This window comes from Amphibalanus amphitrite, unplaced genomic scaffold (genome assembly GCF_019059575.1).
Source record: "Amphibalanus amphitrite isolate SeventyFive unplaced genomic scaffold, NRLGWU_Aamphi_draft 000183F_arrow, whole genome shotgun sequence".
In the NCBI taxonomy this organism is placed as follows: Eukaryota; Metazoa; Arthropoda; class Thecostraca; order Balanomorpha; family Balanidae; genus Amphibalanus; species Amphibalanus amphitrite.
In genome coordinates this window covers 681,769-707,217 of record NW_024881678.1, presented here as the reverse complement: position 1 = coordinate 707,217, position 25,449 = coordinate 681,769, and the positions used below count along the sequence as shown (strand labels likewise).

At 56.0% G+C, this 25,449-nt stretch overlaps 2 protein-coding genes across 3 annotated transcripts; one reads left to right on the top strand and one right to left on the bottom strand.

Annotated features, from left to right (window-relative positions):
- Window positions 1-535: 535 nt before the first annotated feature.
- Window positions 536-17,826, bottom strand: LOC122384196 (protein lava lamp-like). Of its 2 annotated transcripts, none has more exons than XM_043371302.1 (13): window positions 17,743-17,826; window positions 16,817-17,023; window positions 16,197-16,366; window positions 15,661-15,823; window positions 15,267-15,401; window positions 14,641-14,858; window positions 14,185-14,302; window positions 13,571-13,796; window positions 13,111-13,280; window positions 2,800-12,750; window positions 1,926-2,053; window positions 1,364-1,490; window positions 536-978 (listed from the first exon to the last, which is right to left on the bottom strand). In XM_043371302.1, the coding sequence occupies exons 2-13, from the start codon at window positions 16,988-16,990 to the stop codon at window positions 916-918; spliced, it is 11,643 nt and encodes a 3,880-aa protein (XP_043227237.1). In that variant the 5' UTR covers window positions 16,991-17,023; window positions 17,743-17,826; the 3' UTR covers window positions 536-915. The 2 variants fall into 2 exon arrangements, with proteins under 2 accessions (XP_043227237.1, XP_043227238.1); XM_043371303.1 differs by having other exon boundaries at window positions 17,651-17,777.
- A 926-nt stretch (window positions 17,827-18,752) lies between these two features.
- Window positions 18,753-24,326, top strand: LOC122384221 (U3 small nucleolar RNA-associated protein 4 homolog). The gene is made up of 7 exons (XM_043371357.1): window positions 18,753-18,896; window positions 19,825-20,167; window positions 20,473-20,675; window positions 21,217-21,476; window positions 21,729-21,802; window positions 22,062-23,014; window positions 24,159-24,326. Exons 1-7 carry the CDS (start codon window positions 18,793-18,795, stop codon window positions 24,283-24,285), a joined length of 2,064 nt encoding a protein of 687 aa, XP_043227292.1. The 5' UTR covers window positions 18,753-18,792; the 3' UTR covers window positions 24,286-24,326.
- Window positions 24,327-25,449: the final 1,123 nt, after the last annotated feature.

The following is a 25,449-nucleotide window of genomic DNA, read 5'->3' as shown; positions in this document are numbered from 1 at the left end:
CAGACCAACAGGCGAGGAGGGAGACGCCCGTCCACAGCTGAGGTCGTATATCCACCAATCAATAGCCAATCAATAGTCCACATCGCCGCCTGTCATGCATCGGATTAAATGTATGCCAAACATCGATTGATAGCCGAACGTAGTGCACCAATGGATAGTTCAGATAATGACTTGTGAGCTGGATAAAGCCAAACGCCAGATTACCTTCCCATGACAGCATTATATTGACAGACGCACAAAGGGCCAAAGCTGATGCCGAAACATCGCTGAAAAAAGGAACGTCGGAATGAAAGAAGATCACACTGACAAAATTTCCGCCAAATAATGAAATAAATTGTAAAGCATAGCCCTTATCACCACACACATAGCCATAAGCTACCCAAAATAAAGTTATATCGACCATCCCGGCTAGTGCATTCGGTGCAAGGAAGCTCAACAATTGCCCGAACCAAACCACAGAGCCGAGGGGATCTGCTGAAAGTGCACAGCTCCTCATCTCCAGGATACCAACTGAACAGGCAGATCACACTTCACCTTCATCAACAGGTCATTGTCATAGTTCATATACTTGCATCGACCTACACGATCGATGCTTTAATCGCTTGCATTAATATAATAGTTTGTCGTATATTTATCATTGGTTGTATCGCACAAGTCCGGCACTAATTGCTCGCCGGAGCGGAACCAAAGCGTTCATAGGACATCGGTCCGATCGCCGGTCGCATTCAGTCTCCTAGCTGGGACCCACTCCAGAGCCCAGGGCGACCGAGCGCCACAATTGCACCCACACTGCACACGCGCACGCACTCACACCCGCGCGTAACGCACTTGTTTCGACATGGTGTAACCAGCCCCCACATTCGGTAGGACACCCGACTGGGACGGTGTCTGTGTCAGGCACTAACCCAAATGGTGTCAGATGTCCTTGGACGAAGAGCTGACTAAATCCGATGTGTTCGGACTCAGGGTCCCGGTCATCTGAAATGAAAACAACATTTTTGAAGGTCAAAATTTGAATTAAGTTATCATATCTCTTATAACTTACGCAATAAATTTCCATCGCTGTTGGCTGAAACTGTCCCATTAATTGAGACTATGTGAGCAAAGACCAAAAGATTTGAGACCATGACCACTTGACCAGTGAAGTGTGTAGCATAGTCTGCAGGGACTGCCGTCTGTGGGAAAGGGGGATTGTCTGTGGCAGCCTTCAGGGACATCTTACCGCTGCACTGGTGGTGCCAGCCCCGCCGCGGGCTGTCAGTCTGGGAACAGGGGAATGCCTGCGGTACTTTGTATAGAGATTTGGTGGTGCCGGTCCTGCAGGGGACTATCTGTCTTTGATAAGTATGCAGGGACACCCTACCTGCTGATGATGCCGTCCCCTCTGCGGGCTGTCGGTCTGCATAGAGCGCTGCAGGCGCCGCCGCTCCGCCACCTCGCCCTGCAGCTGGATGTCCAACAGGTAGTTCAGCTGCTTCAGCTCCGCCAACCTGGCACACACAGAACGGAATTAAGCGCATGGAACATCGGACAACTCACAATACAATATCAGCGTACCCTCCGCATCGACTGTGGAGGCCAAATTCCTCCTATAAAGCAGCTTCATAATCTAACCACAACATGTTGCTACTCTAAATCAAGGGGAAAACTTGCAGGGAGAATAATAAAATCATGTTTGCATTCACTTAACATTGTAACCGCATATCAAATTCTTTGGCTGCTAAGCAACTGCTAATGGTGAGCTATATTCGTCAATCTCGGTAATCCAGCTTATTTCGGGAAGACGCAGCCCCTTCCCTTCATTAGTTGACGAGTTTTACATCAACTGCCCATTCAGCGAAGCTAATGGCGTAACTAAGAGTCTAATTAAATCCCTCATTACGTGACGCCAATTTACGGCTATCACCAGGCTCATGAGTGCGTACTTGAGTTTGAGCTGTTGCACGTCTGCAGAGTCGTCAGCGGGCGGCTGGGACACCTCAGCACCGCGAGACTGGTTGGAGCGGAGGGCGGACGAGAGGCGCAGCTGGAGCAGGTCCCTCTCCTCCAGCAGCTGGCGGAGAGACAGACATATCAATACAGACATCGAATACAGCAGGTCCCTCTCCTCCAGCAGCTGACGAACAGACAGACACATCAATACAGACATCGAACACAGCAGGTCCCTCTCCTCCAACAGCTGGCGGGCACAGAGACAAACACATCAATACAGACATCGAACACAGCACGTCCCTCTGCTCCAGCAGCTGGCAGACACACAGACATCGATCAATAACGTGCATGTGATGTGTAACAAGGTATGACATGTAATCAGAAATGTGCACTTGTCGCTGACACGAACGTTTAAACTTTAAATCATTTCGATAAAGTTGACTGCCGAAGAATGGCTGTCAACAGCAGCCTCGACGCGTTGGAAGGCAGATTCACGAAGGCAGCACGAAATTATTTCAATAATATAATCCATATACATGACCTAAATTAGCTTCGAAGGATGCATTCGCATCGGCGATTTTCAGATCCCATTGTCTACATACTATCGTGCTTTACCCAATTGAGATTACGCATGATAGCAACCATTATGTAACCACAAGGTCGACTGCGAACTATAAAGCAAGTAGTCATTACTTCCTGGGTCAACTTCCTTGATGAAGACTGGACATGAGAACATGCCATACGTACATTTGGCAAAGCGCTAATAACCTAATTGATCGAATACGTTATGAAAAATGCCAATGTTTTTTTTTCACTCTGAAAGCCCAGCTGAGTAGCCCGGCTCTCTCAGCTCTCAGCTACACTCACCTGTGCCACCTCTGTGGTCAGCTGACTGCAGCGGGCGTCCCGGCTGTGCAGCGTCTCCGCCAGCAGGCGCAGGTGCTCGTTCAGTCCCTCCACCACGGCGCCGTCCTCGCCCTCCTCGGCCAGCGTACGCCACTGCGCCGCCTCGGCGCGCAGTGCGGCGATTGTGGCGCGCTGGTTGTTGAGCTCCTCAGCCATCCCGTGTATGATGGCCTCCCGGGAGCGGAGGATGGGAGACTGGTCGGCTGTGAGCTCCTCGCCAACCGCCGCCGGGAGTGCAGCAGCAGCCTCCGGGACGGCAGCGGCCAGTGGGACGGCAGCCGCCGGCGAGACGGCAGCGGGCGCCGCCGGATCGGCCCCAGTCAGAGGCGGCAGCTCCGCGGTCATCTGAGACTGGAACACGCTCGTCACCACCGGCTCCACAGCCGCGAGATCGGTGACAGCGACAGGCGCCGCCGGATCGGCCCCCGTGAGCCGGTGCGCCGGCGACTTGGGCGGCTCAGCGGCCGACAGAGCCAGCTGTTCGGCCAGTGACGGGCTCTCGGCGCCATCCAGCGGTCCGACCGGCTGCGGCAGCGGGCTGCTGGCAGCTGCCGCCGCCGCCGCGTGGTGCAGCTCCACCAACTCCTCGTGAATCCGCTCCAGGTCGGCCAGCCGCTGCTCCAGGCCCGCCTTCTCCTGTCTCAGCGTCGCCACCACGTCCGCTGAGGGATCACCAGCCGCCGGCTCGGTGGGGCCGGAGGACTCCTGCTGGCGACTCTCGGCCGCCTCCTCTAGCTCCGCTAGACGCCACTCGAGGTCAGTCAGCTGACCGCGCAGATGGTCGTTCTCCAGACGGAGCGCGTGCACCTCCGCCTCCAGGCGCTCCTTGGACTCCAGAAGTCTCTCCTGGGCGTCCTGATAGGTGCCTACCTGGTCGGACAGTCGCGCCTTCTCCTGCTGCAGATTGCGTACCTGGCGTTCGGCCTCCTCAGCTCGCTGACTGGCTTCTGTGGCCTGCGCACGCGCCTCCTCTAACATAGCGGCATCCAGAGCGTCGGGGGCGGCGGCCGCGCCACGCCCGGCCATCTGCTGAACCTTCAGCTTCTGCAACAGCCGGCCGTTCTTCACCTTGGCCTGCTGCAGCTCGTCCCGCAGGCCGGCCAGCATGGTCTCCAGCTCGGCCACCTTCTGGCGGTAGAAGGTCAGCTGGTCGGTGAGTGCCGAGTCGGTGGGAGCCGCCACGCTGCGTGCTGCCGAGAGCTGCGCCTGGGCTGCGCTCAGCGCCTCGCTGACCTGCTGGAGCTCGCTCTCGAGTCGCGCTACATCAGCACGTTCTGACTCCAGCTCTCCACTCAGCTGGGTAACTGTGGCGAGTTCCTCAGCCAGCTGAGCAGACAGTTGAGCCACCTCGTCACCAGCCGCCGCCGGCGCAGCTGCGGCTGCCGGCCGGTTCCGTTCGGTCTCCAGCTCAGAGGTCAGCCGTGCCACCTCCATCTGCAGTGACGCGACTTCAGCGCGCAGTTGGGTCACCGTTTCCAGCTGCTCGGTCAGCTGCACCGACAGCTGCGGCACCTCGTCAGCCGCTGCTGACCGGCTCCGCTCAGTTTCCAGCTCAGAGGTGAGCCGCGCTACCTCCAGCTGCAGTGACGCCGTCTCTGCACGCAGCTGGGCAGCGTGCTCGGCAGCTGACGCAGCCGCCTCGGCCTGCTGTCGCAGCTGGTCCGCCTCCTGCTGCAGCCGTGCCATCCGCTCCCGCTCAGCCTGCAGCTCAGCCACCACGTCAGCCAACTTATCTGAGCACGTCGGCTGCTCCCAGAGCTCAGCAGCAGCCGCCTCTAACCGCGCCACCTTCTCACGCTCTGCGATCAGCTCGGCAGTGACCCGCTCCAGCTCTGCCGACCGGGCCGGCGCCTCTGAGGACGGCGACACCGCCTCCAGCGCCGGCGTGAACTCGTGCCAGCCGGAGTCATCACGCGGCGGTGACGAGCCGGTCTCCTCCAGGAATGGACTGGAGGTGGGGGCCACCAGGGGATCGGCCACCGCCGCGCGGCTCGCAGACACCGACAGCTCCAGTTCGGACACGCGGCTGCGCAGGGCAGCGTTCTCAGTCCGCAGTCGCTCCAGCTCGGTGGTAATTTCAGCGCCGGCGGTCGGTGCGCCACCACTACCCCCGCTGACTCCAGCACTCGCTCCGCTGCTGCCGCCACCGAAGAACGAAAACACAGACGGTAGGACACTCTGCGCGGCCGACACCACTGCATCGGCGACAGCCGCGTCCGACATGGCGTCTTCGGTCCCTTGTTGGGAAGGTGCCGGGGAGAGCAGGGCGACTGTGGAGAGTTCGGAGCTGACAGACTCGGCCGATACCGGCACCGGCACCGCCGCACCGTCTGACGACCAGCCGTCGTACTGCTGTGCAGCCGTAGGAGCGGTAGCTTCTGTCTGCTGTGCGGTCCAGGCTGAAGCAGTGTCCGCTTGCTGTCCAGTCCAGGTGGTAGTTGCGTCCGTTTGCTGTCCGGTCCATGCAGAAACAGTGGCCGGTTGTTGTCCGCTCCACGCAGTAGTCGTGTCCGCCTGCTGTCCGGTCCAGGCTGTAGATGTGTCCGCCTGTTGTCCGGCCTCTGCCGCAGCCGTTTCAGTCTGTGGTGCAGCCTCTGCGGAAGTCGCGTCAGCCTGCTGTCCAGCCCCCGCTGCCGCCGGATCCTGAGCGTAGTAGGCGGCGTAGTAGTTACAATAGTCAATGTACTGCTGCAGCTGCGCCTTGGTCTCTGCCAGTTCAGTATCGACTGCCGCCTTCTCAGTCTGCAGGGCGGCGTATGACTGTTGGGCATCGGCCACCTGCCGCCGCAGCTCTTCGGTCTCGGTCGAGTCAGCCGGCCCGGCGGCTGCCGCTGCTTCCAGTCGAGCGATGGTCGCCTGTAGTTCGGTCTTCTCCGCAGCAGCCGCCTCCAGTCGCGACAGAAGCTCGGCCGACTCGCTCTCCAGCGCCGGCACTCTCTCCCGAAGGGCGGTGGCCTCCACCTCAACCCGCTGCATGGCCGCCGCCGCCTCCTCCAGTCGTGAGACAGTCTCCCGCAGGGAGGCATTCTCGGCAGCGGCCGCCCGCAGTCCCTCTGCCTCCTGCTCCATGCGGTTGATCCTCTCCCAGACTACTGTGTTCTCATCTGCTGCCGTCTGCAGCTCGGCCGCCTCACTGCGTTCTGAGCTGGACACCTCCTCTTTCAGTCGGCGCACCTCCTCCTCTAGAGCATGACAGCGGGCGGCTGTCGACTCAGCCTCAGCCAGTCGGGTGCGCAGCTGATCCGTCTCAGCGCGCAGTAGTGTCAGTTGCTCGGCCAGGTCCTCTGCCAGGGAGGGAGTCGTCTCCACAGGGGCAGTGGGCTCCGGCGCCGCTGGTGCAGCCGCCGCAGGTGCGCCGAAACTGTCAAAGAAGTTCTCCGACGCGCCGCCAAACAGGGCTGACGCGAACTGGAGGCCAGTGGTGGGGGGCGGCGCTGAAGACATCGCGTGTGTGGTAGACTGAACGATCGGCTCCTCCACAGGTGGCGCTGACGGTTCTGGAGGCGGCGGCGGTGGCGCTGACGACTGCGCTGCTGCCGCCGCTGCTGCCTCTGCTGCCTGCCTCTCCAGCTGCTCCTTCTCCGCAGTGACAGTCTCCAGAAGAGTCCTGCTACACTCCAGCTCCTGCTCAGCCTGCTGCAGGCGCAGACTTTCCGCGGCGGCCGCGTTCAGACGCGCCTCGGCCGCCTCCAGCTGTTCTCTGAGCGGCTCCAGGTCGGCGATCCTCACCTCCAGCTGCTCGGTCCTTGTCTCCGCTTCCAGAGCCTGCAGGTTGAGCTGGTGCTGCGCGCTCTCCTGCGCCTGCCGCAGCTCGCGGCGGGCCGTCTCCAGCTGCTCCTCCAGCTGGTGCCGCTCCTGCAGAGTCGTCTGCAGCTGCTGGCCCGTCAGCTCCAGGTCCTGCACCCGCAGCTGCAGCTCGTCGCGCTCCGTCAGCGCCCGGTTCAGCCGCTCCTCGGTGTCGGAGCTGACCCGCAGCTGCTCCTGCAGCCGCTCCCGCTCCTGCAGCGCCTCCTGCAGCTGCTGCTGCAGCGCGTCACGCTGGCTGCACGTCTGCGCCAGCTGCTCGTCCAGTGGCGGGCCGGACGCCGCCGTGCTCTCCTCAGCAGCCGGTGTGGGCGGCTGGACAGCGACGGCCGGGGGCTGGGCGGCTGGTGGCGCCGGCTGCTGAGAAGGCCACACCTCGGCGAATGGATCCGACTCGGCTCCACTGAACGCAGAGAACACGGGAATCGGCTGAGCCTGCGTGGCTGCCGTCGTCTCCGGCTGGTGCGGCGGCGGCGGCGGCGGGGCAGCGGATGACACTGCGACCGCTCCGGTGTCCCAATATCCACCTGTCTGAGCCGGCTGCTCCTGGCCGAAGAACCCTGCAGTCGACAGTCCGTAGTCAAAGACACTCGCAGCCGTTTGCTGACCGTCAGTCTGCTGGTAGTAACCATGAGTTTGCTCGGTCTGCTGCGTGCCGCTCTGGTCGTAATAACCAGGAGTTTGTTCTGTCTGCTGGTTGCCGCTTTGGTTGTAATAACCGGGAGTTTGCTCCGTCTGTTGGCTGCCACTTTGGTTGTAGTAACCAGGTGTTTGCTCAGCTTGCTGTCCAGGATAATGCATGGGAGGATACTGGCTGGTGTCGGCAAAGTACCCGGCCACTCCTTGGTTACCCTGGCTGGTGTATTCTGCACTGGCAGGATAGCTCTCCGTCGCCTGGTAACCGGTCTCGCCCTGAGACACCTGGGGTTGATCTGAGTAGTTGTACTGTCCCGTCTCCTGTCCGACGCCGGGCTGGTGCTGGCCCATCTCACCCAGTTCAGCAGTCGCGGCCTCAGGGTCCGCGGAGCGTAGCTCGGTCTCAGAATGCTGCGCTCCCGCGCCAGAATCACCCCAGCCCGGCCACTCGCGTTGCGCCGCAGTAGTCAGCGGAGGCTCCTCGGCTCTCTCGTGAATGACGGCTGCCTGCTCAATGGCCTTATCCCGCTGCTCCCTCACTGACGCCAGCTCACGCTCTAGCTCTGCAACATTGTCGGCAGCCTTCTGCAGCGCCGCCTCGTTCTCCTGTTTGCAGCAGGCTAGATCGCGTTCTAGCCGCTCAACATCGGAAGTCTTCTGCTTCAGTTGATTCTGAACCTCGTCTATAGTAGAGAGGAACTTTTCTGTGGCCAGACCGGCATCCTCTGCAGCTCTTTCCCCGGCAGACAGACCCTCTTGCTGGATGTGGACCAGCTCCTGTTGTAACCGTGCCTCCTCTTGTTGCAATCGTGTTACCTCCTCTTGCAGTCGAGTCACGTCCTCAGTCGCCTGCTGCACGCGCGCATCGCTCACCTGTTTGCAGCAGGCTAGATCACGTTCTAGCCGCTCAACATCGGCAGTCTTTTGTTTGAGCTGACCCTGAACCTCGTCTATAGTAGAAAGGAACTTCTCCGTGGCTAACCCGGCATCCTCTGCAGCTCTTTCACCGGCGACCAGACCCTCTTGTTGGACGTGGGTCAGCTCCTGTTGGAGTCGGAACACCTCCTCTTGTAATCTGGTCACATCTTCGGTCACCTGCCATACGCGTGCCTCGCTCTCCGCCGCCCGCTGTTCCGCGGCTGCTACTTCTCCCTCTGTCCTAGCCGCCGCCATCTGCTGCTCGAGTCCCCGAACCGTATCCGAGGCCACTCGCAGCTCTGCCAGCGTCTGCTCCGCCAGCGCCACGGCCGCCGCCGTCGCCGCCTGCTGCGACTCTGCCTGACGCTCGGTCTCCCGACACAGCTGCTCGGCCTGCGACTGGGCGGCGCGCAGAGCGTGCGACTCGCGAGTCAGCCGGTCGGCCTCCTGCTGACTGACCACCAGAGAGCGCTCACACTCGGCCCGCTCGGTTTGAGAAGTGTCCAGCTGTTGACGAAGCTCGGTCAGGTCGGATACAGTGTTCTCCAGTTCGTCACGCAGACTGGAGATCTCGTGGTTCAGCACGGACCACTGGTGACCGGCGTCTATACGCTGGTGTTCCAGAGTGCGATCGCGGGCTCCACGCTCCCCTTCAGCGGTGGCTAGTCGAGAACGGAGCTGCGCCACCTGATCCAGTGCCTCCCACAGCTTTTGAGCCGTCTCTGCCGCATCGTAGCCGGCCGGCGCCTGCTGTTCGCTAGTGACGGTGTCGAGCCGCTGCAGCAGTTGGTCACGCTCGGCAGCCAGCTGGCTCACCTCCTGCTGAGTGGTGAGCAGCAGCAGACGCACCTCGGTCAGCTCGGCCGAGAGAGCGTCCGCAGAGGTCTGACTGTGATCAGCAGCAGTGGTAGGCGCGGCCGACAGGGATGGTGCCGTCTCCACAGCAGTGACCGCGTCTGGAGCCATCAGTTCAGTCGTACCCAGCCGCAGAGCCTCGGAAGCCGGCTGGTCTTCACGCGGCCAGCCGGCGTCCTCGTCCCATCCCCACTGACCGGACAGCAGGCCGGTAGCCGCCTGTTCATCAGCCTCCTCCTCTCCGGTCGACCAGCCCCAGCCTTCGCCAGCAGTCGCATCCACCGGCTCCTCCGTCTGCGCGGCGGGAGTGGGAGCGTCCTCGTCGGCTGGCGGAGCGGACGGCGAGGTGTCCACCGGTCCGGCCTCCATCATGTCCCAGCGGTCCCAGCCGCCGCCGTCGTCCCAGTCGTTCGGCGCCGCTACCACAGTTATCGGCTCGGAGGACTCGGACGGAGGGCTGGCGTCCTTCAGTGTGGTCTGCGAGTCGGCGGCGGCGGCTGCGCGCGGCGGTGAGGCAGCGCCGGAGCCGGGCCGCTCGTCCACCATCGACCAGTTCTCCTCCGACGAGTCGCGATGGTGGCCCTCGGAGCCGCTGGACGGCAGGCTGACCACATCCATACCGTGAGGCACGCGGAACAGATTACTGGCCTCGGCGGCTGGTAGCGCCCGCAGCTGCTGCATCAGGGTGCGTACGTCAGCCACCAGAGCGGTGTCGGCACCACGAGCAGGCCCGGTCCGCTGCAGAGGCTCAGTGAGCGCAGACAGCAGGCCAGAGTCGACTGACTGCGCCCGCTCGGCTTCTGCCTCACAGCGCACGCACCGCAACTCGGCAGAGAGCGCCGTGGTGCGCACCTCCAGTCCCGCACACCGCTCGGTGGCAGCGGCGAGAGCCTCCTCTTTGGAGGTGAGCTCATCCAACAGGTATCGGATCTTGTCCTCTTGGCCTGCCTGAATTTCTTCCAAACTGGTGATGCGCTCGCCTCTGTCGTTGTTCTCATTGGTGACAGCCTCTAAGGCTTCCTTCAGCTCATTTATTGAGGCAGACAGACTCTCGATTTCCGTCTTATCCGTATTCGTCTGTTCACTGATGAGCGCCTCTAGGCTTGATATTTTCTCATCTTTACCCTTGAGCTCATCCGTTAGTATGGAAACATTGGCTGTGACACTTTCCACTTCGCCCTTCTGCTTATCAATGACTTCCTCCAGGGCGGCGATTTTGGCATCCTTTTCTGACAGCTCGAGCTCCCACTTCTCCCGCAATTCGTCACTACCCTCGTGCACCACAGTAGCGGAGTTGTCGGCATTCTCCAGCTGCTCCAGACGCGCCTTCATCTGCTGAGCCTCCTGCTCCAGTTCCTTAACCTTGGCCAGCGCCTCGTCTCGCATGGCGGTACGTCGGCGCACGGCCGTCGCCAGCTGTTTCAGCCGGGTCTGCTGTTTGAGCAGCAGCGCCTCCCGCTCGCCGTCCGCGCCCGGCGGCTCACTGCGGGCAGACTCAGACCGCTCGCTCATCAGAGAGCTCTGTGACGAGCTGCGGTCACGCAGCGGCGGTAGCGTCTCGAACGGATCGCGGGGTTCGGCGGCGGCCCGCGCCAGCAGTTGTACTGCCTCGGTGAGCTGCGTGCAGCGGACCCGCAGCGGCGCGGCGCCGGCCACTGCCGACTGCAGGGTCTCCCAGCCAATCACCACCGGACTGTCGGCCGCCAGCGTCCCCAACAGCAGCCGGCTCTGCTCCAGGAGAGAGTGAACGGCGGCGGCCAGCTCAGTCTCCGCCGCGCTGATCTGTGCCTGTAGCCCACTCTCCAAGCTCGCCTCACTGGCGACATGTTTCGCCAGCTCGGAGCGAGCCTCCTCCAGCTCGGAAGTGATCCGCTCCAGAGCTGCCTCCCGCTCGGCCCGCTCGGCGTCGTTCCTTTCCAGGACCGCCTCTCTGTCGACCAACAGAGCGCGCACCTCGGCCAGGGAGGCCTCCCGCGCTGTCAGAGCACCGCGCACCTCCTCCAACGTCGCCTCACGCTCAGACAGCTGCTTCTGTAGCTCAGCCTTGGCCTGAAGCTCCTTCCGCAGCTTGGCCTTCATCAGTTTCAGCTTCTGCTGATCCGGACCAGCGGCAGCGGCCGGTGGCGGAGTCTCGCTCGCTGGTTCCGCAGATTCCACCTTCGCCTCCTCCACGACTGCCGGTGGCTCTAACGGGGCGTCCTGGCGAGCCCGCAGTGCGTCCAGAGCCTCCCGCGCCTCCGTCAGATGCTGCTCGGCCGCCTGCCTCGCTGAAATTTCCAGGTCATACTGAGCCTGCAGTTCAGCCAAAGCCGCTCCAGTGTCTGTTCGACCTTCCTCCTCCACCGAGGCCGACGCCCGCTCCATCTCACCAACACTTGCCTGCAACTCGGTCACACGCGACTTCAGCACACCAATCTTTTCCTCCAGCGCCGCCTTCGCCTTCAGCTCCTGTTTGAGCTTAGTCTTCAGCTTCTTCACCATCTTCTTCAGGGTTTCCTGCGACTGTTCGCCGGCGACCTCGATGGTCTCCGGGGTGTGCTCCTGCTCGTGCTGACCCTTCTCCGTCTCCAGTTTCTCCAGTAGCAGTTTGTTGCCGGACTGCAGCTCAGCCACCTGCTGCTCGGCGCCGGACAGCTGGGTCTGCAGCTGCTCCACCTGCTCCTGCAGCTGGTGCCGCTGCTCCTCCAGCTCCCGCTCGGCCTGCTGCAGGCGGTTCGTCTCCTCCTGCATGGCCGCGCACTCGGCGTGGCTCTCCCGCAGTCGGCGCCGAGCCGTCTCCAGGTCAGTAGCGAGTACCTCCAGTCGCGACTGTAGCGCCGAGACGCTGCTCTCGTCACCAGCGGGCTCCTCGGCGGGCCACGAGTCCCAGCCGTCCGAGGGCTCTGCTGAGCCCGCGTCCACGGCCGCTGACGGCGAAACACCCTCGGAGGTCTCAGCTCCGACAGGAAGCTCGCCGTCGACCTCAGAGCTCGTCATGGCTGCCTGGCTACCCGCCTCCGAAGTATCCTTCTCTGCTTGGCTCGCCACATCCGATGTATCTTTGTCCGCCTGACTGGCCACATCGGCAGTATTCTGCTGCGTTTGGCTCACCACCTGTGACGTGAGATCGAACTGGCTGTCGGCCGCCGGAGGGACGGTATCCGCAAACCAAGCACCCGTCGTCATCGGCGCCGGTCCCGCCTTAGCAGCGGCCAGCTGAGTCTTCATGGCGGCCAGTTCGGAGGAGCTCTCCTCAAGGCGAATTCTGATGGCGTCCAGCTCAGTCTCTGCTGCCTCTCTGGACGAACGGTGAACGTCTGTCTCGGAGAGGGCTTCCGACAGCCGAGTCTCAGTCTCTGATAGCCTGGTTTCAGTCTCAGACAGCTTGGTCTCAAGCTCCGTCAGCTTAGCCTCACTCTCCGAGAGTTTCGCCTCGGTCTCCTCAAGCTTGGCATTTGTCTCGGTTAGTCGCGACTGCGTGTTAGCTAGCCTCTCCTCGCCCTCGGTCAGTTTCGCCCTAAGCTCGTCGCGTTCCCTGTCCAGCTCGGTCCTGCCGGTACAGCTCGAGTCCAGCTCCCGCTGCGTTTCCTCCAGGGCGTTCCGCGTCTCCTGAAGGGCGGCGGTCAGGTCGGCAGTCTGCTGCTCCAAGTTCTCCTTCTCGGCCGTCAGCTTGGAGAGCAGAGCGTCCGACTCGCCAGATGAGGACGTGAACTCCTCCACCTGGAAAGACGTACCGGGTATAACCGTCATAACAGATAAAAATTAAATACAGACAGTGCATCCTCAGTTTGTTATGACCCAACGGGATATAAGAGAACATAGCGACATTGTGGATGAACAATATTAGATGATGAAGTCAATGCACGCAACTAAAAATAATAAGCTTTCCGCTAAATCCCGTCGCGAATTGAACAACGAACTTGTCCAGGCGACCTTGTGAGCTTTGGCACCACTATCTGTTCTACATGGAGGGAGGAGAGTGCGTAAAGGTATAACCCCAGAGAAATGCGTGACTAACAAATTACCAGCTGCGGACCGAGCAGGAAGCCGTATGACACATTGATCGCCTATCACCCTGACCTTTTGCTCGAGCTCCGTCAGCTGAGCATCTTTGGTGCGGAGCTGCTCCCTCAGCTGCTCGGCAGCGGCCTCCAGCTCCGCCCGCTGGCCCTCCGCCTCCGCCTGAGCCCGCTCCAGGTCACACAGCTTCTTAGTGACGGCGGTCAGCTCGGCCAGCCGCTCAGAGGACTCTGTTGGGATAACAGGAACGGCGTAAATGGGTGTACCGTACCAGACAGCCGGTAGTGTATCTAGGACAGTCAGTTCAACAGTAATCTGATGCAAAGGAAAATAATGCAATCAAAGCTAGTATTGATTTGACCTTTACTGAACGAATGCTTCCAACGATGACATGCATAAAACTATGTCCTGTGACTTATCCAACGGATATGATAAAACAACGGATACCATTATTTCCAGGATAGAATTCCAATACTGTGTATCGAACCTCCCCGGACCACCCGTCCATCCGTCCACCCACCCTGCTGAAGTCGGTCTCGCTCCTCCTCCAGTGCCGTCGTGTCGGCCCTCTCCGCCAGCTCGGCCTCCAGCTGGGCGCAGCGCTCCGACAGCTGCACCGTCTCGCCCTCCAGCTGGCCCAGTCGCTGGCGCTTCTGCGACTTCACTCGGAACACCATCTTCTGTGATTCGGCGAGCTCCCGCTTCACGGCGGCGAGCTCAGAGTCCAGAGACGCCGCGCGGCCAGACTGCCGGCACAGATACGGAGGTTAGGTTGTGATCAGTCGAAGCCATACGACCATAAGACCGCCATTCTACACAAGCTGGTGCGAAGGTAGAAGATGAATTATTACCCATAGCACAGCCAAACTAAAAATTGCACCGATAACACCATATTGTTTCGCAAAAAAAAAACTGTTACTGACTGTTTTAAGAAATACTAAACATCATGAGCGTACCAGAGAGCTGAGATGTCATTGCCTAAGAAAAAAGTCATAGCTCAGCAATCTGGTAGCCCAGCTAACATATCAGAACAGCAAAATAAACAATTCTGAAGAGTGAAGAATAACAAACAGACAAATTCGGAAACGAAACACACTACCGTAGACGGAGTAGATTGTGGACACTTTTACCTACCTCGATTTTCGCAGACGCCTGTAGTTTTACAACTTTCTCCTGCAGATTGGCGTTTGCAATAACCAAATCAAACTTGGCAGCTTCGATCTTCTTGTAGTTTTCCTCTGCCGTTTCCAGACTGGAACCCAAAGACACAACCTTATTATAAACGGGGTCTGCTTTGCTGCTGTCGAGTCAGATATTAAGGCACACGAGCCATGAAGCAGATACTGTCCCCGCGATAGGGCGTGAAGTGCTTATGGCGTTGAGTGCAAGAATACTGTGTCTCTCGGTGGTATACGCGCCCTTCAACATCGCTGGCCACCAATCAACATCGAGTCCTTCATGATTCGGCCTAAATTATTCACCCAAGCTAATCGTATATCAGCTAATGTATACTTAACAGGAGTGCGTGAGAAGCATCAGGTAGGTATCTACAGTATCTACGCGTAGTATCGAGTGTCCGAGACAACTCACGCGTCGGTGGCGGTCTGCAACTGCCGGCTGAGCTTCTCCTCGCGGACCTTCCAGTCGGCCTCGTGCACGGCGAACGCCTCCTGCATGTCTCGCATCTGCTGCCGCGTCTCGTCCAGCGTGTCCATCGTCTCCTGGCCGCGCTCCGTCAGCGCGCGCGTCACCAGGTTCACGGCCGCCGTGCGCGCAGAGATCACAGACTCCTTCTCCTGCAGGGTATCCTGCGGGGAGAATTTCCTATGTCACACTCATGTACAGCGGCCCAAGACCAGACTCCTGTACCGCCGAGATTATACTCCTCTCACAGAGTATCCTGCACAAGGAGAGGTCACAAAACTCTTTTATTACGTCTCCTGCATAAGAGCGAGATCACACTTTATCTTATAATCGTAGTTTCCTTCCGTAACGGCTCCCGCACGATACACAACAACGTATGATGCTATGATGCGGCGGCGACGGCGTGCGATGCTCTTTTTTCAACCTTGAACTAATACGACACTGTCAGAAGTAAAAGCTGACTCTTATTATCAAGTGCTGTAAAATTTCGTTCTGTCAAAATATGACGTCGTCCCCATCTACGCAAAAAAAAAAGATAGATATAGTCATAACAGCCAAAACCGACATCTCACCTTCAGGTCCACAACGGTGGCTTCCAGCTGTGACACTTTGTCGGACAGCTCGTAAATGTGATTGTCCTTTGACAGGATGATTCCGTAGAGCTCCTCGGGAGGTTTCTCTCTGATAGAGTCACTCAGCGTCATAGACTGTTGGAGGAAAACACAAGACACAGAGTCGTGACCGAACGTCAACGGTTCTGGCAGCAAAATGGATAACACGTACGTACAAACAGGCACTGCAACAATGGACATAGAAAGTAAACAGATTCTTTCACAGTTCACCAAAATTTCTGCCATTCCAAAAAGACTGCCATGGAATCAGCGATACGGAGGCAGGGTTTATCCATAGTTCCAACCCACACTGGGATACCTAATATGTGAGAGCTCACCCTGTCCGACTACCTACCTTCCGAGGCGAGGTGCCCAGCTCCATCTCGCCGTCGGACCCAGACTCGGCCGAGTCACACGAGTCATACCGGTAGTCGGGGTCCTCGATACGCTCCTGGAGCCGACGCACCATGGCGGTGATGTCGGCTCGCGGCTCACGAGCACGCTCCTCCTGCGCCCGCCTGGAGATGCGAGCATCGTGTCACGCCGAGTCTTCGGGGTAGTTAATAACAGTCGCGTCGAGGGGATGTTACTGGATATTGTAACTCTTCTGTCGAAAAAACGACGGACTAGCGCTACGCGAAAACTTAGGTGACGATAATGTCAATCACTATTCCTCAAACAATTCTGCGGAGACGTTTACGACTTCAGGGCGATTTCAGCACTCGCTGCTGACAACAGCAAATTGATCGTCGTATAACGATACAAACGCAGTTGGATAGGCATACTTTAAACCGTTCCTCGACCGCGAGAACCGACCATCGTTCGTCCCGTCCATTGACGGACCTGTCCACTGACCTTTGCTCCTCCAGCTGTACGGACCCGTCCACTGACCTTTGCTCCTCCAGCTGCCGTTTGATCTCGAGCAGCCTCTGTCGGCGCGGCTGTGAGCCGGCCGGCGGCGCGGGACCGCCGGGGCCAGCCCCGTCCTCCTCCAGGGCCGCCACCTGTTCACTGAGCGAAGCCAGCTGGGAGCTCTGCTCGGTCCCAGCCACACTCAGCCGCTGTGCAGACATCAGAGAGAGGGTCGGTCAAAAATACAAACGTGGTGGTACAGTTTGGCATGCGTTGTCGGGAGGCAACCTGCATGCACTAGCATGGACTGCCTTGGAGTACACTCAATGGGCATCAGCAATACAAGGACATCATTGATTGTAATATGTCTTCATTCTAGGTATTGCTTCTGTGATGTTATTGGCCCAAAACAAGAGGTCTGCTCTATCATCTACAGCAATTCTAAAACAGAACAGAGTTGAATGCAGTGATATATTCTGTGAGATCCATAGTTGACACTGCAGTTGAATTGCAAAATACTTTCAATATGCTTCCTTAGGTTCATATCCCCAAATGTCAGGCATGCATTCCCAACCAGATGAGCACATTTTGGACATAAAAACACCATGCTATGCAGCCTGACATGTCACTGCCTGGCTAGTTGAGTTGTCAACACATACCTGGACTTGCTGTTCTTTCTCCTGAAGCTGTGTCTGGTGAGTTTTCACCATGTCTTTCAGCTGTTTGATAAGGTTCTGTTGCATCTCAAACTGCTCTTTCATATCCTCCATTTCTGGGTTTGCCTCGACTGCCTCGGTGGCAGCCTCGGCACCCTCGCTGCCACCCCACCACATCCTGCTGTTTCTGGTAGACTAGGACATCACAAGCTGAAAAGAAAGTCTTCTGATAAAAACATCTTCAATTAAAAGGCAGGAAGTATAAGGAAAGGGCTGAAAGAGGGCTCTACAATTTCTACAAACATAAGTGAAGGTAATTTGTTGATCATCACTGTCTAGACTGATGGGTCAATGAATTTTTTGGTGTCTCTGACTCAGACTCCAGCTTCGGAAACACAGCTCTGACTGCAATCTGGCTCCAGACAGAACAATTGACATTACTTTTTGACAAACTCGTCAGCCCTGGAAGGTCTGTGGAGTGGATAGATTTCAATTTGTTTCCAGGGCCTTGGTTTCCAGCATTTTCATAGTGGTTTAATCAAGCTTTACTCCGCATTCAATGTCTCTCAAACAACAAAGATTCTACGTTGTCCAGTCCAATCATGTTCCATAACCACAGCCGAGGTGTCCTTGAGCTGAATTGGCTGGAGGATGTATGTAGTATCTTCGTCGTCTGAGACATCAATTGCGGAGTTAGTTGAATTGAGTATCACATTTGTGGGAGGAAGCCCACAAGGTGAGTAAACAAGGTAAGTAAACCCAGGCTCAGGCTACTCAGGTCTCAGACTCAATCTGAACTGAACCAAAAATTCATTTATCAGTTTAGTAAGTACCTACCTTCATTTGCTTCAAATAATATTAAAATATACTTAAAGTTTATAAATTATCACACAAAAACAAATAATGTTACAGCTTCAATCTACTCTTACCAAAACATCTGGAAATCCCGCACAACAAAACCCCACAGCTCCTACAGCTTTTTGGCCTTGAATAAATTGCAAATTGCATATGCTAGAAACATTTACTTTAGACATATAATGCGCTGATAGGACATTTACCACAAATATCTTGAAATATTTATTCAATGTATAAAAACATCTTGCACCTTGCCTTTTATCTTGCCAAACTTATGAGATCAAGCCGTTTTGTAAATAAAATGATGATACCGAGGAGGATAATGCAATTTTCCACCTATTGTTCCATAAAATAAGAATCGTTATCATATTTGACGTCATTTTCTGCCACGTTGAGTTTTAACTTAAACAGTCGTATTCAATCGAGAATATTGGTACCGCAAAATCATGACCTACTTACCTTCTTGATAGCAATTTACGTTATTTTCGAATCATTTGAAGTACACCCTGATTGACTATTGATAAGATGCTAAAAACAACAATTTTTGTAAAATGGTACATACATAAGCAGCATAACTTTGGTCATATAAGCGAATTATTTTTCAAAACGTCATCAGATGCATTGGCCAATGAGCATTTGTCTTTTGCCATAACCATTGCTGATTCGCTAAGAATTGCCTGACGACAGGATTAAGAATACAAGACTTTGTATCGTTGCACTCTGCGACCACGTGAGATTTATAACACTGTGGCAACACTGTGGATGTATACTATATGATATACACTATGGTAGGTAGGTGTTATTGAATAAAATCGATGAAATTGGTTAGTTATTTTTACAGTTTGCTCTCTCCTTAACATTTGCACACACTTAATGCTTGTTAAACAATAGGTAGTGAATCCATGTAGGCTGAGGCAGATTTAATTTGAATTGTGGGTTGTGTATAAATGAGTTTATTGCTGTGCTAGTTTAGATATGAAATCATTTTTTTCATAAATGGGTCTCAAAATCCATAGTTCATTTGTTCAGTGTTTGATGGTTTTGATTTTTATATGGTTTGGCTCATGTTCTTTTTCAGATTACTTCAATGCAGAGTCACTTCTGACTTGAACATTGCGAGCAAGATGACGGCTTTTGAGACTCACACTGTGAGGTTTTTCATTCCTGAAGCCAAAGCAATTCACTGTGCAGCGCTTAATGCAGAAGCGAACAAGCTAGCTGTTTCAAGGTAAGCAAGCTGCCTGGCTTGTTTCATCACCTAATCTGCAATTACCTATGTTTTATTTTTGCAGCATGGATGTTAAGCTGATAAAATTTGAGCATCTTTGGCTCTAGTGTCTAGCTGAGCATGTCTTTTTCATGCGTCACTATGGATCTTTTTTGCCCGGGAAGGTGATAAAGAATCATTAAATGTAAAACATTGAAGCTGCTGCAAATAAGAAGCTGATTGATGATCCTTGTAAACTAACTCTTCCTATGTGTAGCTCTGAAGTTTTTAATAAGAGTAAGTGTAAAAAGCCTGGAGTGCTTCCTTCTGTCTTAGTCTTTATTCAGTCAGACTGCCAATCTTGAGGCCAACACAACCCTGTAAGCCGAGAGATGCTGCGCATTAGACAGAGCAAATCACAGTGCCAATCGTTACATCTTTACATCTCTCCCTTGCGCCCAAAAGCGGGAAGAGGGGCCCAGCAGCGCAGTGCAACATAACATACGGTAGTGCTTAGCAAAATGATAATTGACTTGGTCGCTCACTCGCGAACCGGCGATCAACACGATGACGCAGTATCGCCCGTATCACTCACGAGCGCGATCAACGAACAAAAAAATGACGCAGTATCACTCGTATCACCGGCGACCGGCGATCTCATCCTTGTCGCCAGTGTAAAAAGCCTGGAGTGCTTCCTTCTGTCTTAGTCTTTATTCAGTCAGACTGCCAAGCTTGAGGCCAACACAACCCTGTAAGCCGAGAGATGCTGCGCATTAGACAGAGCAAATCACAGTGCCAATCGTTACATCTTTACAGTAAGGTTTGTGGAAAGTCTATTTTACTGTAATGGCTGATGATTAGTCTGAACTTTGTTTGGTCTGGCTGGGCAATGCCATGAGCTGTGAGACGTGGTCCTGCTCACTGAGTACACTGAATATTGTTTGAACAGGTCAGACAATGCCGTGGAGCTGTGGGACGTTGGTTGTGTGCTGGCCCGGCGCGGCGCTCCCGTGTGCCAGGCGCGTCTGCCGCCGGCCGGCGGCGCCAGCGTTGAGGCGCTAGCGTGGGCCGCCGGCCGGCTCTTTTCGACCGGACTGCACGGGCACGTGCTGGAGCACGGCGGCCACGGCCTGGAGGCCACGGCCAGTACGTCGGTGTCGGGCACGGCCGCCTGGTGTCTGGCGGCGGACCCGGCCGGCTGCCGCCTGGCCGCCGGTACAGAGGACGGTCAGGTGATCGTGCACGCTGTCACCGACGAGGGACTCGTGTTTGAGCGCCGGATGGCCAAACAGGTGAGTCAGCAGATTGCACCGTGCACTCTGACCCTTGGACGGGACAAAGTAGCGTCGCGAAAAGTGTTTGTTGGCGTAAGGATGCTTTGTTTTTGTTTTCCTAGGCCTCGGATCACGCACTTTAGCGGTATTTGTGAGATTCTGCCGTTGTTCGTCAAACTGCCTGATTACGGCGTGGCTTTGCCTCAGGAGTGGCGCATCCTGTACGTCAAACCCTTGACCGTCTCAATATGCTTTTTTCATATTTCAAGAATGACCGATCCCATGTGTGGCCACTGACTACATCCCGTGTGTCCGTGTTTAAGGAGCGGCGAATCCTGTGCGTCGCCTGGTCGCCCGACGGCACCCACTTAGCAGCCGGATCGGTGAACGCCGTGTGCCTGCACCAAGCGCGTACCGGCGCGCAGGTGTCGCGTATCACCGTCGGCCGTCAGGTGGGCCGAAAGGAGACGCTCGTCTGGAGTGTGGCGCTGCTCGCCGACCTCACAATCGTTACCGGAGACTCCAGGTGAGGCTGAGCGTCGGTAGGGGGCGGGGTTCTGTTAGTTTCGGGACGGACTTATGTAGAGGTCGCGATGTGTACGATGTTGGCCTTTTTCGACGGCAGTTACCTAACATCCCTCTGTATCTCGTTGAAATCACAATTCGCTTGTGGCGTACTTTCCAACAAAGTTACCTGACATTTAAAGACATGATGTGGAGATGAATTGTGAATTAAAATGAAATCGGACTTACTCCACAAGAGTTCGTTGGGTCGGAGCTTTCGAATCATTTGTTCGATCCGCACTGTACCTTCGATTCGATCTTAACATCCGATACGACTCTCGCTGACGAAGAATTGTAATACAATTCGAAAGCTCCGACCCAACGAACTCTTGTGGAGTAAGTCCGATTTCATTTTAATTCAAAGTTACCTGACGATGTCGTTCTGCTCTTGTCGCTAAACCCAAATATCAACTTCGTCTTAATCATCTCAGCGTCGTGCGCCCACCACAGCTTACCCCAACAGTTGTTGGCCCCGCTGATCCCTTCCCCTCCCTCTGTCACAGAGGCCGTGTGTCGTTCTGGAACGGCCCTCTGGGCGCCCTGCACACCTCTCTCGGCTCCCACCGGGCGGACGTGCTGGCAGTCACCTCCTCTGCCGACGGGGAGCGGGTATTCGCCGCGGGAGTCGACCCCACCGTGGCCCGGTTCGAGCGAATACCGTCAGCACGGGCCACTGCTGGCTGGGTCCGCTCGCTGAGAATACAGCTGCACGTGCGGGATGTGCGCGTAATGATCAGCACCGGAGACTGTCTGATTTCGGCAGGTGAGAACGGAGTCACTCCGTGGGTGGCATGGAATTCGGTGTGGATGTTAGGTGGTAATCAGAACGGTTACGGGAACGAAACGCGGGCTTACCCGAGGGTAGTTGGACGCTCATTGTAGCTGTGATCGGTACGGCGGTGAGGAGGGACGATTGGTTGGTGGGATCGTGAAGCAACTGGATGAGGAGAGGTGCGTCATTTGTGTCATTTGTCGATATAAGGGACCGACTGACTGCCGCCGTTGTGTGTTTCAGGCGTGGATGCCGATCTGGTGTTCGACTTTCAGGGTAACAACAAGGACACCGTCCGGACGTCTCCGCTGCCGCAGGTATGCTGTTCTAACCTCTTCGCCAGATCGAAATGCAAAAATGTGTATTAACTGATTTCGGCAAGCGGCAATTTTTATTGAAGTTTTTTATTTTTGTTTGTGGATGTGTATACTGTATAAGTACCCAAAGATGTTCATCCTGTATGTCGTGTCTCACTTCCAGGTTTTGATGGCATGTCTGTAGTCACTGTGTCAATATTCACTGAATGGGTCTCTGTTCCCTATCCGTTGATGTGACTCCCCCGATCTCCGCCGTCAGCTGGGAACGGTGCTGCCGGCGCCGCGGCTGCCCGGCCTGGTGACGGTCGGTGACTCGGAGCTGCGGCTGTGGCGTCTGCCGGCGGCCGGCAGCGACGACCAGCCGGTGGCGCTGCTGCAGCTGAGCAGCCGGCGCGGCGAGCCGCCCGTCTGCGCCGCCGTGTCGGCCGACGCCGGCTGGCTGGCCTACTCGACACCGGCCCGGCTGCGGCTGCACCGGCTGGAGACGGGCACGGCGCGGCCCAGCCTGCAGCGGGTCCGCAGCCTCCCCCCGGAGGCCGCCGGGCCGTGCCGCCAGCTGGCGTTCTCCCCGTCCGGCGACTGGTTGCTACTGCTGACCGCCGCCGGCCGGCTGGTCCGACTCCGACTGACCTCCGCTTTAGACGAGCTGAGCGCTGAGGACCTGGGCTGGGCGGACGGCCGGGAGGACCCCGATGAGGATGATGAAGAGGACGAGGAGCAGCAGAGCGTCGCGCTGGACCTGCTGACGCTGAGCGCTGACGGGCAGCGCGCCGCTCTGGCCGACCGAGACGGCGGTGTCCTGGTCTGGGATCTCGAGAAGCCGGCGCTGGTATCTCGCATGCCGCGCCGATCAGCGCCTGCCACCGCTCTGGCATTCCGGCCCGACTGTGCCACCCGCGTGCTGGCGGCCTACGCGGACCGGTCGGTGGCAGAGTTCGACACAGCCGCCGGCCACCTGACCGGTTGGTCGCGCTGGGCGGCCGAGCAGGTACCCGAGGCGTGGCAGAAGCGGCCGCTGCCCGTGCGGCACGTCACCGTGACTGAGTGCGGCTCCAGAGTACTGCTGCACGATGACAGCGGTGTGTGCGCGCTGGACGCGGCCGCCGGCGAGCAGGCAGCCGACAGCAAACGGGCCAAAACGGCCAAGGGACGCCGGAAAACTATTGAGCCGGCCGAGGTGACGGCCGCCGAGAGCGTCGTCATAACAGATAGGTGAGTGAAAGTATGAGCCGCGGGGATTGTAGAGTTGACAGACCTATTTCCGAACTTATTTTGGGCGTTTAATTGACGAGACGAATAGTATCGTAGTCGTTTGTTAATGTTATTTTTGTTAACGTATTTTTAGGGTTAAATGCTGGTTTTACAAAATGAAACGTTTTCATAAACAAAATATGCGGCTATTTCGGCTATGTGTTTGTAACCACGGCAGACCAAGCACTAAGCAGTTGACCGTCTGAAAATTTGAACAGGCAAACTGGTATTTTTTTTCTGAAAAACGCATCAAAATAATTACTTCAAACACACTATACCCAGTTAGTTTAAATAAGCTTCTCACTCTTGCAGCTGCACACAAAGTGGGCCATGTCATAGGCCATAGCTCGCAACTCAGGAGCACGATCGATGACAGACTTCGATAACCTCACAGCTTTACGATCAACTAACACACCACATGCTCGTGGCGCTTGACAGATGTGGCCACACAAGCCTCAGTGTGTCATATGCTAAGAGCTCATAAAGACCGAGTGGGGCTAAATGTCGCCAGCAAGGTCTATATGAGGCAGACAGGAGCGGAGAAGCTATGAAATAATTTACCGAGAGTAGGAAGTGGCCTAGGGGTAGTGATGGATTGATGAGGCTTACAATGTGTTTCCATGGTCCGTACCAATGCCGCTAGAATAATTACGAGAAGTGGAAAGAGTCGTTAGCAGCCGACAGCTTATCATGATACTGTTGAGGTCAGCAGTGCGCTGCTTATGGAGGTCGTTGCACCAATTGGCCTCCGGGGCTCCGGGAGCTTAAATTCTGGTAGGAAAGTATAGAAGAAACTACCATGCATTATATTTATAGGAGTTTGTTTTGGGTTCACTAAATCTTCATTGTCGCATGTTTTATGTAATCGCTGAGCTTGTTCGCTTTCAGTATCAGTTCCCTTTCAGAACTTGTTCTCTTGTTCCCGAACTTGTTTCCTTTCCTTTTCTCGCTTGTCTTTGTGCCCTCTTGACACGTTTAACGTTATAGCGCTTATTTCAGATACCGGGACCTATTGAGCATTGTTTTTGTTACGTCTAACGAGTCTTTCTTTCTGGTGCGTGCCTATTCTACGTACCTTTGTAACGTTGCTTGCTCCTTGTTCCAGGTACCGGCACCTGCTGTACCTGGGCTCCCTGGCAGAGCGGCGTCTACTGGCCGTGGAGGCACCCGCCGCTCGAGTCGAACAGATGCTGCCGCCCGCTCTCCGTCGCAAACGATACGGTGTGGCGTGATGAATCGGACTGTTCATACATGCAATACATGTGCCTCATAAGCTGGTATTTTATTGTGAGAAACGTCCGGTTGGTACTGGATTTTTGAAGAACCATGTGAAGCTAGCGTGAGCATTGGGCTCTCCGTGATTGAGTGGTATACGACTTATACGAGCTGATCAGCTATCCCCCTCCCGTTCGAAATCCCCATGCTTCAAGACGCGAAGCTCTTTTTTCACACGGTGGCATTTAAACAAAGTTTGCCATCAGTCATGTTTTGTCGGCTGCTACGGTAAATTGATGCGTGAATACATTGTAGGCTTGTCTATGTTGAGAGGGGGGGGCGGGGGCTCCAGGCGGGAGAGAATCACGTTGGGACCCCGACCGATAAAGCATGTCAGCAGGGCGGGGGTCCTATTGCCTTGTATGTGCCCCGTTCTAATCACATCTGTGGGAAACGGTTAGGGCTTTGAGACACTACAAATAAAAACAAATAAATAATATATTCAGGCTTTCGTGGCAAAAGGGTCATCTGGCAGCGTGCCAACGGCGAAAACGATATGGTAAGGCAAAGTTGTTTAGGTGAACAATTGGTGGTAGGAACGGACAAATAAGACAGCGGCATAGCGAAGAAATGCGGGCCGTAGATAGAAGTAGTAGCGGTGTAGTAACGTAGAACGTAGAATGTAGAATGTAGGTAGAATGTAGGTTTCTGAAATCAGCCAGAAACGCATTTTCACTCTATCCGATAGACATGGGTCTACCTATCGCCGAAATATCTCTAATATCATATCAGGCTCATATCACATTAACAATGCAATAGAAACGGCAAATAATATAAAATAATGAAAGAACATACCAAAGTTTTTCCACCGAATCACATTGTGGCGAACGGCGGCGCACAAACTCCATGCGTCTCACGCCGGCGCCACACAGCCAAAAAACGCCACGTCGATGGGCGGCGCACTGGACTTTCTGCGCCACCACTGGCTTAGGGTGGCGCCACCATCCAATGGTCAGTACGAACATCGTCGCCCCCTGTGTCCACAACTAGCGCCACCTGTCGAGCAACGCACAGGCCAACCCGCTCCGGCTCAGTCCGCTACATCCTCCCCCCGGTGTCGTAATGACACCTCGTTGAGCGGGGATAACGGAAGCCTGAACACAAAACCTCTTCGGTACGTT

Coding starts and splice junctions, on each gene's coding strand:
- LOC122384196 (XM_043371302.1), bottom strand. CDS start 16,990: ATGTGGTGGGGTGGCAGCGAGGGTGCCGAGGCTGCCACCGAGGCAGTC. Junction 13,797..14,184: donor AGGCGTCTGCGAAAATCGAG/GTAGGTAAAAGT, acceptor CTGTGCCGGCAG/TCTGGCCGCGCGGCGTCTCT. Junction 2,054..2,799: donor TGACCACAGAGGTGGCACAG/GTGAGTGTAGCT, acceptor TCTCTCCGCCAG/CTGCTGGAGGAGAGGGACCT.
- LOC122384221 (XM_043371357.1), top strand. CDS start 18,793: ATGACGGCTTTTGAGACTCACACTGTGAGGTTTTTCATTCCTGAAGCC. Junction 18,897..19,824: donor AACAAGCTAGCTGTTTCAAG/GTAAGCAAGCTG, acceptor TTGTTTGAACAG/GTCAGACAATGCCGTGGAGC. Junction 23,015..24,158: donor AGCGTCGTCATAACAGATAG/GTGAGTGAAAGT, acceptor TCCTTGTTCCAG/GTACCGGCACCTGCTGTACC.